At 39.5% G+C, this 12497-nt stretch overlaps 2 protein-coding genes across 2 annotated transcripts; both read left to right on the top strand.

Moving 5' to 3' along the window:
* LOC131311974 (uncharacterized) lies at positions 1 to 1853 on the top strand. The gene has a single exon (XM_058339646.1). It carries the CDS (start codon positions 120 to 122, stop codon positions 1584 to 1586), a length of 1467 nt encoding a protein of 488 aa, XP_058195629.1. The 5' UTR covers positions 1 to 119; the 3' UTR covers positions 1587 to 1853.
* Positions 1854 to 7738: 5885 nt separating this feature from the next.
* On the top strand, positions 7739 to 8301 carry LOC131309414 (uncharacterized). Its single transcript, XM_058336055.1, has 2 exons — positions 7739 to 8041; positions 8146 to 8301. The coding sequence occupies exons 1-2, from the start codon at positions 7739 to 7741 to the stop codon at positions 8299 to 8301; spliced, it is 459 nt and encodes a 152-aa protein (XP_058192038.1).
* Positions 8302 to 12497: the final 4196 nt, after the last annotated feature.

Genomic DNA, 12497 nt, shown 5'->3' on the forward strand with positions numbered 1-12497 from the left:
TCTCTCTCTCTCTCTCTCTCTCTCTCTAAATATCCATTCAAACGTGTCCTCTTTCACGTCCCAAACGGAGTAGTGTTTCCTTTTTCTTTCTTTCTTTCACACTTCACTCCCCTTCATCAATGGACACTGCCTTGACAGCAGCAATTAGCAGCATGACCTCCGCTGTTAACGGCCTCACAACTTCTACCCCACAAAGAATTACCTTTGGCCCATCATGGCCAATCCCCAGACCCAACATGCTCGATCTTTACCCCTCTAATACCTTCCTTAGTCCCCAGAAAACCTCAAACCCTAACCCTAGAAACAGAGCAAATCCCCTGTTTCTCACTCACTGCTCCACAAAACCAAACACTGACAGAGAAAATGCCACAGACAACAAAAATTCACCTTTCGAGAAACCCAATTCAAATCTCCAAGAACCGAGAAAACCCACTTCAAATCAACCCCTTTCTTCTTCGAATTCGTCGTTTTCTAGAGGTTTGGTGTTTGATTTGGGGTTAAAAAGCTCATGGGACGGTTTTGAAATTGGGTCTCCTGTTGTGAAAAGGTACCTCAGTGATGAGAAGGAGAGGTGGTACATGTGGTATCATGGGAGGTCTGAAGGAAACCCAGGTTTGGATTCGATCGGTTTGGCTGTTTCAAGCAATGGGATTCATTGGGAGAGGAGCGGTGGTTGGGTAACATCGAGCGAGGACACAGGTTTGGTGATGGATTGCAGTAAAGATTGGTGGGCGTTTGATACTCAGAGCATTAGGCCTTGTGACGTGGTGATCATGTCTAGTGCAAAGGTAAGAGCAAATGCTGTCTATTGGCTTTACTATACTGGGTTTAGCTCTGAAATTGTTGAGTTTTGGGACAATTCTGTGGAATTCGGATTGGAAAACCCCGAAAGGATTAGGATTCAAGATGATGAGAGTGGTAGAACAAGTAAGGTTTTTAGGTCTTTGCCTGGTTTGGCTATGAGTCAAGATGGGAGGCATTGGGCTAGAATTGAGGGGGAGCATCATACTGGGGCTTTATTTGATGTGGGATCAAAAGGCGAGTGGGATTCTATGTTCATTGCCTCCCCACAAGTTGTTTTTCACAGTAGCGGTGATCTTAGGATGTTCTATCATTCGTTTGATGTGGAAAATGGTGTGTTTGCTCTTGGGGTTGCAAGGTCAAGAGATGGGATTAAGTGGGTGAAGTTGGGGAAAATTATTGGGGGAGGAGGGAATGGTGCTTTTGATGAACTTGGGGTGGTAAATGCTCGCGTTGTGAGAACTCGAACAGATGGGAAATATGTGATGGTTTATGAAGGTGTGGCTGCAGATGGAGGAAGGAGTATTGGGCTGGCAATGTCGACGGATGGGTTGAAGAATTGGCAGAGAGTTCAAGGTGAGGCGGTTTTAAAGCCAAGCGAAGAAGATGGGTGGGATAGTATAGGTGTGGGATCGCCGTGTCTTGTTCAGATGGACGGGGATGCAGATGAATGGAGGTTGTATTACAAAGGAATTGGCAAACGGGGAGAGACAGGAATTGGGATGGCGGTGTCTGAAGGTAGTGAGATTAGAAGTTTCCGAAGGTGGACCGGATTTCATCTATAGGACAAATCTAGCGCGGCTTCTTGTTTTCAATGACATTTTTTAATTGGTTCGGTCATGCTAAATTGTTTCATGCTTGATGCCTTATGGTTGTTTTGTTTTGTTTTGTGTTGTTTAGTTTTTCTTTTTGCTCACATAGATGTGAAAGAACCTTGTGGATTCTACTTACAGACCAAGATTTCTGAACTTGGTCGTTGCCTTTGTTTCCATCTGTGTACTCAATAATACTGTCAATGACAACTTCAACACTGCATAGCTTGTTTTGGATTACATTCCGATGATTTTATTCAGTGATCTTTCAAATGTTTTCCTTATCATCTTCATGGAGCTGATATGATCGTCACCATCTCTTTTCTTCTCATCTTTTTATGTGGATTTTTTTTTGACGAAAGCAACATGTGAATAGAGTCTTTGAAAACCTTTTTTTGTCTGACATACATACAACCTTGCATACGCATGTCATGAGACAGCTTTCTTTTGGTATGATCTTTGTAATCTTTGTTTTGCTAAAAATTAGCTTGTACAATTAATCTTCATTTTGTTTATAACTAGGTAAGGGAATTGGGATGGAAGTGTCTGAAGCAAATGATTTCACAAGTTTCAAAAGATAGTCACGGTTTTAACTGTTAAACATATGCATTATTGCTTGTTATTGCCAATTCCAAGGAAACTATTTCTTGCCTTAATGGATGAACTAAGCTCACTCTAGTCCGTGATTCGAAAATAGGCTTTGTTTGAAGGAGTTTTCTCTGATAATATTTAGTCTGGCTTATTGCTTTAAGAGATGAAAAACTCCATCTACTGATACTACCCAACGGTGCTGTTTTGCTTACTGATCCGTCTAGTGAAGGGATTGAATCCATGCTCACGTGCATTTTTGGGAGTAATTCGTCGAAAGGTGATCTTTCAACAGAAAGGATGGAGATGGATGTTAGAGAATTGCCAAAGGCATGCTTGGTAAGATCTAGCTACTAGCATTCTCATATTCTTATTGTACTTGTTACTGAGTATTTGTGTTTATACAATGCAGGTAGTTTTTATAAGTTAATGATTCTCATGCGAGTTTGTGAATGAGAGATGATTGTTTTGTCTTTTTGGTACTTCATGTCGTGGGGCTATACTATTCAGTGTGGTCAATTGGCCAATTAAGGAACTTTCCATCTTAAACTGGATTACCTCATAGCAACAAAGATACCAATGGTATGTTGACGGTATTTACCACATGAGTCGTGTGGTCTGGAATGCCTACTGAGAAAATATAGGTGAATACAGAGGTCCAACTAATAAGGAGAACTAACTGCATCGTTCGCTAGCAGGAGGCCTAGTTAAAGACGGGGCAAAAGTCCCAAATGTACTAACCTAACACAGGAATTTGAGTGCACATGATTAGGAGTCAAACCCTAAGCCATAGGTTTTCCGAGATTAACCCCCACCAAAGGACTATTACTACACCAACCGCGCGTTTCTTCTGATTTAAATTTTTGTAATTTGTAAAGGCATCGTGTACCAATGACAGGCTTTTGAACGAATCATAACCCGCATTCTAAGGTCAACACGTAGGAGAGAAGATATATCCATTCTACTACAAGTCTTTTGTTTTTTGTTTTTGACATTGACCTTGATTTGATTTCCTCCAGAATACTTGAGTATCTGGCCGAGTAATTTATTGGAGGTATATCTGAATCAAAACTTATTGCACAAGAAGTCAAGTATTCTGAAAACGTTCGCAAGTATAATAAAACCTTACTAATAATTCATACAATGTTGTGGCCGGATCTTTCAATTGAACAATATAATAAGTGTAGCCTCAGTTTACCACAATGAGGTTTCTTCCACGTCTTGTAAACCATTTTTTTGTGGAAGGTCATTCTTGGACACTTAAACTAGAAGAAAAATTGTACAATGTTGGGGCCAGTTCGTTCAATCGAACAATATAACAAGTGTAGACTATCACCACAATGAGGTTTCTTCCACATCTTGTAAACCATTTTTTCGTGGAAAGTTATTCTTGGAAGCAGTTAGTATTTCTTTATTTTGTACATACGGGGGAGTCTTAAAATTTTTCTGAGATTCTACGATTGCGTGGAATAATTTTTTTTTCTCGAAACAAAATTACAGCAATTTGTTCTAAATATCCACCTGCATTATTTGGCCCCAATAGCACAGATTTTTAATCCAGGAAATATTAAAATAAAAAATAATAAGACAGTGGGATCGTGAACCAACATGTGGAAAATCTTACATTACTTCTACTTCGTTGTTTGTACAGGGAGAACAAGAAAATGTATGTAACAAGGCCTCTATCCCAGTACATGAGGCCCCTTGAATCACTTTCACTACCACCAGAGGGTCCAAACTCTGGTTATTTAGTGACACAAGATGATGAATGAGAGACTAATACTTGTTTCGGATTGTGCGAAAACTGGTATCTGTTAGACTTACCTTTCCCTCAAAACAAGAATTTAACTGTTCGGTACTTGTCGAGCAGGAAGGAGAATGTTTACTACGATGAAGCAAACTTCATTCCAGTTCTCAATCAGCCGCTTTCTTCAAATCGGTATTACGCAATAAAATCCCACGGATCGCGTAAAGGGTATGTGTTCCTGAACTTTATTGGGATGTCTTAGAATAATTTGTAGAGGTCAATGGTTCAGTATTTTAATATTTTCATTTTCTTGGATACCAGTTGTTTGATGGATGCTAGTTTATAAGAGCATCTCCAGCCTCACCTATATCTTTGCTCAAATTTTAGTAAAAGTTTTACCTAAATGAACTATTTCAAAGTTAATGTAAGCGAAATTTTTAAGTGCAGGCTTCATTTCCCTTGCAGTTCAAAAAAAGAAAAAAGATTCATTTCCCTTCAATATTTGAGAAAAAATTTGATAAGTCCTTTTTTATTCAGGTAAGAAGTTGGGTAAAACTTCTTTTCGTATAGATTTGAGTCAAGAATCGTGTTTATTTCATGGGATTTTAATTCAAATGTTGATTTTGATTTACAATAATGCTAAGAACACATCTAAGTGTACATCCATTTGTACATCTTCTCTCATAAGTGATCATGTGATCCTCTAAATAGTGTTGTGGGTCCATCCATCACTTGTGGGGGAGATTTAAAAATAGATATAAAGTTTGATGTGTCCCTAGCATTGCTCGTAAGGACCGGAGATGTAGAGATGCTCTAACATTGCTGAATTAGATGATAATTAAGTGTGTCAACCAGGATGATGTTTGCCAAAGGGCTTGTAGCCCAATGGTATTTCCTAGTCATTCCCTTGTGGGAGGTTAGGGTTTCAGCCCCGTCAGGGGCGTTTGTGGTTCAGGATTATAGACGGCATTTGGACCCCCCTGTGGACTATCTTAGTAATTACCCCTAACTTCCGTTGATGTATACCACTTGGCCAAAAAAAAAAAAAACCAGGATGATGTTTTTTTTGGCAAGTGTATTTCTTAAGAAAAAACAAACCAAAACAACATGAGCCAAGGCAAATATCCTTGAGAGCCCTACAACTAAACCAAGCAAGAGCTAAACTCTAAAAGAATCACTAAACAAAAAAACCGAACTCCTACGGCAACAAGCCAAAACCACACTTCTAAACCAGACCAACAAGCATCATCTTATAACCAAGTCTGAAACATTCCATAACTCACAGTTTACTTATTCCTATCTGTGGATGGGAACCTTCTCCAGGAGGTGATACATGCTCTCACATCCTCCACAACTCTAGCACAGAGACCTTGAACCTCCATAGAAGAATGTTGGAAGATCCTCCTATATATATGGTAACTGTAGTTGAGACAGATTTTGAAACTAGAACTATCAAGAGAGAATCCAGTTGTATAGGTGGCAATTTCAACCCATATTTTTTAACTAGCCCAAATCTGTCCACTTATAACCCAACCCGTCCATATTGTATAATGGGTTGATATGGGTTGAACCCATATAGACACGGGTTTAGATGGGTTAAAAATGGGTTCAATATGGGTTGGGATTAAAAGACTCAAACTGCTCTTTTATCTGATGGAAAAAAAGAGTCTCGCATTCCACCCTCGCTACACAAATCACGCTCCCACGTGTCACCAAAGTCTCGCATTTCAACACGTATTATACCTGATTGCTTCAAAAAAAGTAAGAATTGCCTGATTACTCGAGTATTACCTGATTACTAGAGTATGTACAAAAGATAAGAATTGCTTGACTGCTTCAAAAAAAGTACTATTATACCTGATTACTGGAGTATTTTATTTATGGACCTAATTCCAAGTTTGTTCATTAATCCTAGTTTGGTATTATAAGCCAAATGGCCTTTTTTGTTCTTATTCACATTTTTTTCGCATTTATTAGTTTTTCGTCGATTTTTTTAGGATTATTGATTCGTCATAACGAGAGAAAACTAAAAAGTAAAAAATTACGATCGAAATTCAATTTTTTTTGAATAAAGACAAAAATAAGCCAATTTTTGTCATTATTCAAAAAAATTTGGGTTTTGATCGTAATTTTTTACATTTTAAATTCCTCTTGTCATGAAGAAGTAATAATCCTAAAAAAATCAACAAAAAATTAACAAATACAAATTTTTTTTGAATAAGGATAAAAAAATAAGTCATTTAGCTTATTATGCCAAATGAGGCCTTAGTCATTTCTCCATTTCTTCTTTTTCCTTCGGTTATTTATCTGACATTCTGACTGACCTCTCCCATGGTGCTTTAAACGGCAGGACGAGTATTTTTTTCAAGGTTTATATACAAAAAGTGTATATATACAATACTCTATACAGAAAGTGTATATATACAAAACGTGTATTCATGTGGTTTTTTTTATTTATTTATGCTTCAATCTTATTTTTTTGAAAAGGGGAGAATTGAAGGGAAACGGGTCGGGTTTGGGTATGGCGTGGCCCATATTCGACCCGACCCATTCCAACTCGTCTACTATTGATCCGTATTCGATCTGCTCATATTCAATAAGTGACCTATTTCAACCCGCCCATTTGCCACCTCTATCCAGTAGCTTGCAGATTTGTCCAGTGAATCAAATCCATCAGAGATGCAGGCGCATTACCACAACCATTCTTCATAAGGATGGCATACCAAACAACTTTAGAGAAAGGTCAGGCAACAAATAAATGATGGTGAGATTATTGAGCATGAAGGCATAAGACACACTGCGATAGAAATAACCCTCCAAGACAGGAGCCTATTTCTAGTGCATAACCTCTCCTGTACAGCCAACATTAGATGAAGGAGCATCTGGGAACACTTGTTTTTATACCAGATCAAAGATTGCCAAGGATCAAACATCAGTAACAACCCCTCTAATAGCCTCCCAAGCTGACCTGACAGTACAAGAACCTGACGGGTGTAGAGTCCAGACCGCCCTATCTTATGCATTAATATCTTGGATACAACCCACTGGAGTATGAGCTATTATATCCAAGATATAATTATTTGTTTTCTTCTTCCAGGCCAAGCCCATCTCCATTTGTGATTATAGAAACAACCTTGGCTTGTATGAGCTATTATATCCAAGATATAATTATTTGTTTTCTTCTTCCAGGCCAAGCCCATCTCCATTTCTGATTATAGAAACAACCTTGGCTTGTCACGTAGAAAGTTGGGAAGTCATGACTTCGATTCTTCGAATCTTGAGGAGGGAAAAATATAGAAATATTTCATTCTTCATTGTATCGTAAAGATTTATGATGCAAGAATATATATCTGAAATGGGTGCTAGGCTTGATCATCTTTCATGCTATTTTTCATGAGTTTATTTATCCAGATGTGACAATGTTCATCTCAAATCAGCTCTCAAAGAAGAGCACTTAATTGAATAATAAGTCAACTATCGTCCATTAATCTCAGAACGTACTGTAGTGAATTTTATGCTTCTATAGTAGTAATACTTTTCCAATTTGGACTACTTTTCATGCCTCCTTTTCCAGATTGAGTTTCCGAGATCAATTTCCATTATTGGCTACACCAAATTGAATAATAAGTCAATTAACCTCCCTTGATATCATACTGATGTTAGTGTATCTTGCAAGGAGGGAATGTATCACTAAATTTGCTGACTACTTGTATTTTGTCATAGGGAAGCACATGCATGTTCAAGGGAGGAAGATACATGACCACCTGTCGTTTCTCCGGAAACATTCAAGATGTTCACCCAAGACCCCAATGACATCTACCAGCAATTTGAGATAGTCCCCGATATAATAGCATGCGGAAGTGGTGGTACATTCTCCTCAAAATCAGTTACACCAGATGGATTCCCTCCCCACTTCCTCATAAGAAGAGGATGGGAAATTTACACCAAAACTCCCAAAACCTATGAACTTGGTGAAGCCCTAGGCGTCAACACCACCCTTCGTGCCCACCTCCCAGATTTCAATTGCCACCTTCTTGTGGGGAAATGGTATTGTCCTTTCATGTTCGTCAGAGATGGAAGCTTGAGGGATCCGGTGAAGCAATCATTGTTTTACGATATGACTCTTGAGTGAAGGTGGGAGAAATTTTCACGTGCGAAAATAGTTCTAGTAGTCAAAGGAATTCTATTTCTGTGTAGACTGAAGACCAGAGGGAAGTGGTTTTGGTGGGCAGGAGGAAAGCAGTGTGGGATGAGAACAGGGTTGGTCATGGGGTGGTATATTTTTTTGCTGGAGTGGAAGAAGTGAATATTGGTTTGAGTTCACTCATTGTTTATAGAATGAAGTGGGAGTAGGAGAGAGGAGGGTGGGCAATGGGGGTAATGAGGAAAGTAAGGGTGAAGAGAACATAGAAGTTTGGGGGGATTGGTGGGGTGTGGAGTAAATGCCATCTGAAAATGTTCTTGGTGAATATTTTGAATTTTCTGTTGCAAATCTCTGATAAGAAGTTTTAAAGTTGATAACTTCTTATGAACAACATTTTTCAAATTTTGCTCGGAGTTAGCAATTCTTTGAAGAATTTTGTTTTGAACTAGAGAATTTGCTGATTGCCAATTTATTGCTACTTCCGCTGCTGACACTATTTTGGTGCTACCATCAGGGAGAATGGTAGTGGCGTCTATAATTTTATGATGGTCGATCGTTTTTTCTTGAGAATTATGAAACTCTAAAGGAGAAATTTGCTTCAGTCCAGAAAGAGAATGAGGTGAACATAAAACATTCATTGGGTTGAGCAGAAGGACCATTATTAGATGGAGGTTGAGGTGGAGATTTACAAGGAATGAGAGGTAAAGGAGAACATAGTGGACATGGATCTTCAAAGTCATTGTCATCTTCTAAAAGACTGTTTTCTAGACACTCATCACAGTAACAGGTATCAGTATCAAAATAACAATGACTTATTTCTGAATTTTTGAAATAGAAGACGGAAGGCCGCTGAATTGAAAATATTTAATTAGGGGGCCAAGTCTAGAACCATTTACAAACATGTCAATTCTTGAGGGAAAAAATGCCAGGATGGGTGGAAAATGAGGCGGAGGCTTCTTTTGGAAAAGAAATCTCCACTGTACCATAAGGTTTTGGGATGAAAGTTGAATTTGATGATTGAACATGTATGGGATTTTGTTGGTTTTTCTCATAAGCTGTGATCCAAGATTCTGGAAGAAGCTTGAGAAGCTCAGAACGGAAAATTTGACGTGGAACATGGACACAGGAAGCTTGGTGAGGTGCGTTGGCAGTTAGAAAAATGGTTTCATCTGTGGAGGAAGGTAATGACATGTCTAAGGCCATCCACAGTGGTATAACCAAAAGACAATTGTTGTTAAAGTTAACAATATTTGTGCAAAAAATTGCTCACAATGGTATAGTCAAACTTAGCAACATCCTTAAAAATAATCAAATTTTGGGTTTTGGATAACTAAAATTATCAATATTTTTCAATAATCAAAATTTGTGAATCCCACACTACATAAGTTAACTAGTTTCAAAATTTATATATACACGTATTTCAACTACCATTTTATTCTTCTCTTCTTCACTTGCTCTATATCTTCTTCACTTCAACTACAAACTGTTTCTCTTTCTTTTCTTTCAAAAGTGAAGCTCATATTTTTCGATCATTTATAATTTAACTCATCGTTGCTGGATTAAGGTATTTTACTCTTCTTTTACATTTCTATTTTAGGCTGCATTCTAATGAATTTAACTTAAACTTAACTTAAATCTGAAAATTGTCTTTATTTGAATTTTTTTTCGCATTTTTTAGTTTTGCGCCAAACTTTTATAGGTTATTGATTCGTCTTAACGAGAGGAATCGGAAAAATTATTATTATTTTTTTACTTTTACCCAAGTATTTTGATAAATAATCACTTTTTAGTAAAAAAAAATTGATTTTTTCGACTAAAAAGTGGTTATTCATTTTTTTGTTCCTCCCCCTATGGTTGAGTAAACAAAGAACCTTGCAAAAAAAAAAAAAAAAAAAGAGGAAGAACCTTGCATTATTTTTCAAATTTAAGAACACATCTGTTTTTTTTTTTTTGAAAAATTATGAGAGTGGTGGATTTGTGATATAGGCTATATGAATAGGAAGAAAAAAAAATCAGTGTTGTTTTGATAGATAACTCTAGGAAGAACACCATATATTCGATATATTTTTGCAAAAAAAAAAAAACGTAATGGAGGGAAGTGAATGACAGGAAACAAAAGGGGAGAGAGATTGTGTGAAATTGTAGCAGATCTCTTATTTTGGTTATGGGTTAGAAGTGACCATTGTGAATCTCAACATTGTTAAGCTTAACAATCTCTTAAGTGAATAATCAAAAGCTGATGTGTCAACTTTTGGTTATCCATTTTTGATTATACCACTGTGGATGGCCTAAGGCATGGTTTTGAAGGCGATATGCCATTTGATAGTGGAGGGTTGTTGCAAATGTGGTAGAAATTTGAGAAGTATCACCAATTTGAACTTACACTTTCAAGACTGATAGCAAATCAGGATCTACTAGTGGCATGTTGAAATTGAGGTAAAATGTAAAGACCATAGTTCCAGCATTTAAGGTAATTTGGACTGTAGCAATACACGCATGCTGGTACTGTATAAACTTGGTGTCTACCAGATCAAGTCTGGGGTGGGCATGCGTGCCCTTAGAATTTTCGGATTCCAAAACGCAAGGGGCCCGGGTCGAGGGAGCGCGAGAGGGGAAGCAAGCGCTCGCAAAATACAGAGTCGCCACTCGGGTTTGAAGGTCCGACACCCGAGGAACCGTATTTTGAAGCACTTGCCGCGCTGTTTGATTTGAAAAAGTTAAGGAACCAGTCTGTCATAACCATATCTGGGTTCGGGAGCCAGGTTACGAGAGGGGAAGGGTTTTATGGCCCCCCCTCTCGCCCAATCCGGAGATCGGTCTCTACTTAGGCATTTGCGAAAGATGTTTGTTTGCGATTTTTTATGATTAATCAATTCTTTAGCCAATTAAGGTGGGGGAACAGTTAATCGGAGATTAAAACTGTAACATGTTTGCAGGATGTGATAGATAGCATGGATGAACAGTTAGTATAGGATAAGAACAGACTGCTGTGAGAGTTTAAACAAACTGGGAGGCCCCTGTTTTGGAGTGACGTGCGTAGGAAGAAACTAGTATGCACTGAACAAGTCACTGCATGCTGTTTATTCCTATGCGCACAACTCCAAGACACGCGCGCATCGGTGAGTTCAAACCCACAGCTCTTATTCTCAAACCATCTGGGCTCTGGAAGGACCAGTGCACACCCAGGACAAGCCACACAGTTTATAGGCAGCATAATATACAGTTTAAAGGTTGTAAAGCCCTACAAATTAATAAAACACCCCATAAACAGTGTGGAGACAAAATAATGGCCTAAAACTAAGCTACCCGTGCAAGGCCACTCACTGGTCAGAGGCATACTATCGCGCGACGGAGCCAGTCTGGCGCGCGAAGATGCGCCCTGGCGCTCTGTCGCGCGACGGAGTGAGTCTGGCGCGCGATGGTGCGCCCTGGCGCACTGTCGCGCGATGGAGCCAGTCTGGCGTGCGATGGTGCGCCCTGGCGGGGACCAGTGTTTGGTTTACACATTTCTGGGTTCTGGGACAGGTCCAGAATGATCTCAGAGGTACTCCAAAACAGAAGACATGCAAATTGAACTACGGCTAGCAATTTCTAACAAAGGAAAGCAGTAAACTGGTTATTAACATGCTCAACAGAGTGATCTATACACAAAATAAAGCACAAAACAGTAGGACACCAATCCCCACGTGGTCCATCGCGTGCAGCACTAGAGTGTCGCACGAGAGAGTGGGACCATCGCGCGCTGGTTCCTACCATGACGGTTTTTGAAACCTTGCCAGCTTTAGGACCAGGACTGGTATTGATTGCCAGCCTTGGCCCTGCCAGCCCCCCTTAGGGATCAGAACAGAAAATAGAACAAAGGTAAGCTATACCTTTGGTTTTTGAGTTTGAAAGGTGTTGAGCTTTGATGCGTTTGAGGCTTGATTGAGGTGTTTAAGTATTTTGAGGAATGTGAATTTGGAAGAAAAGCACTAGAGCTTGTGCTTAACCTTTCATTTTTTGGAACCCTTTGAATGAAAGACCCATGGGGGTATAGATAGGGGGAGAGGGTGAATCCGGTTGGAAACAGAGGAGTTCAGGCAGTCCACGAAGTCTGGCTGAAGTTGCATTGGTGGCCAACTATCCTCCTTCAGAAAGGTTGGTGGTAGGTTGGACCGTCGCGCGACAGAGTGAGTCTGTCGCGCGATGGTGCGCCCTGGCGCACAATCGTGCAATGGAGTGAGTCTGGCACGCGATGGTGTGCCCTGGCGCATAATCGCGCGATGGAGTGAGTCGGGCGCGCGATGGTGCGCCCTGGCGCGGGATGGTTGCGCCCTGGCGCGCATCAGTAGGGTTTTTGGTTTTTGAAGTGGCTTAGGCTAGGTTAGGTTCAAGGGTTTTGCAAACACTCAAAACTTAAACACGC

This window comes from Rhododendron vialii, chromosome 12a, assembly GCF_030253575.1.
Source record: "Rhododendron vialii isolate Sample 1 chromosome 12a, ASM3025357v1".
Classification (NCBI taxonomy): domain Eukaryota; kingdom Viridiplantae; phylum Streptophyta; class Magnoliopsida; order Ericales; family Ericaceae; genus Rhododendron; species Rhododendron vialii.

Excerpts from the sequence above, each read along its gene's own strand:
- LOC131311974 (XM_058339646.1), top strand. The coding sequence starts at position 120 with ATGGACACTGCCTTGACAGCAGCAATTAGCAGCATGACCTCCGCTGTT.
- LOC131309414 (XM_058336055.1), top strand. The coding sequence starts at position 7,739 with ATGTTCACCCAAGACCCCAATGACATCTACCAGCAATTTGAGATAGTC. Across the intron at positions 8,042-8,145 it reads ATGGAAGCTTGAGGGATCCG|ACTGAAGACCAGAGGGAAGT; the intron begins GTGAAGCAATCA and ends ATTTCTGTGTAG.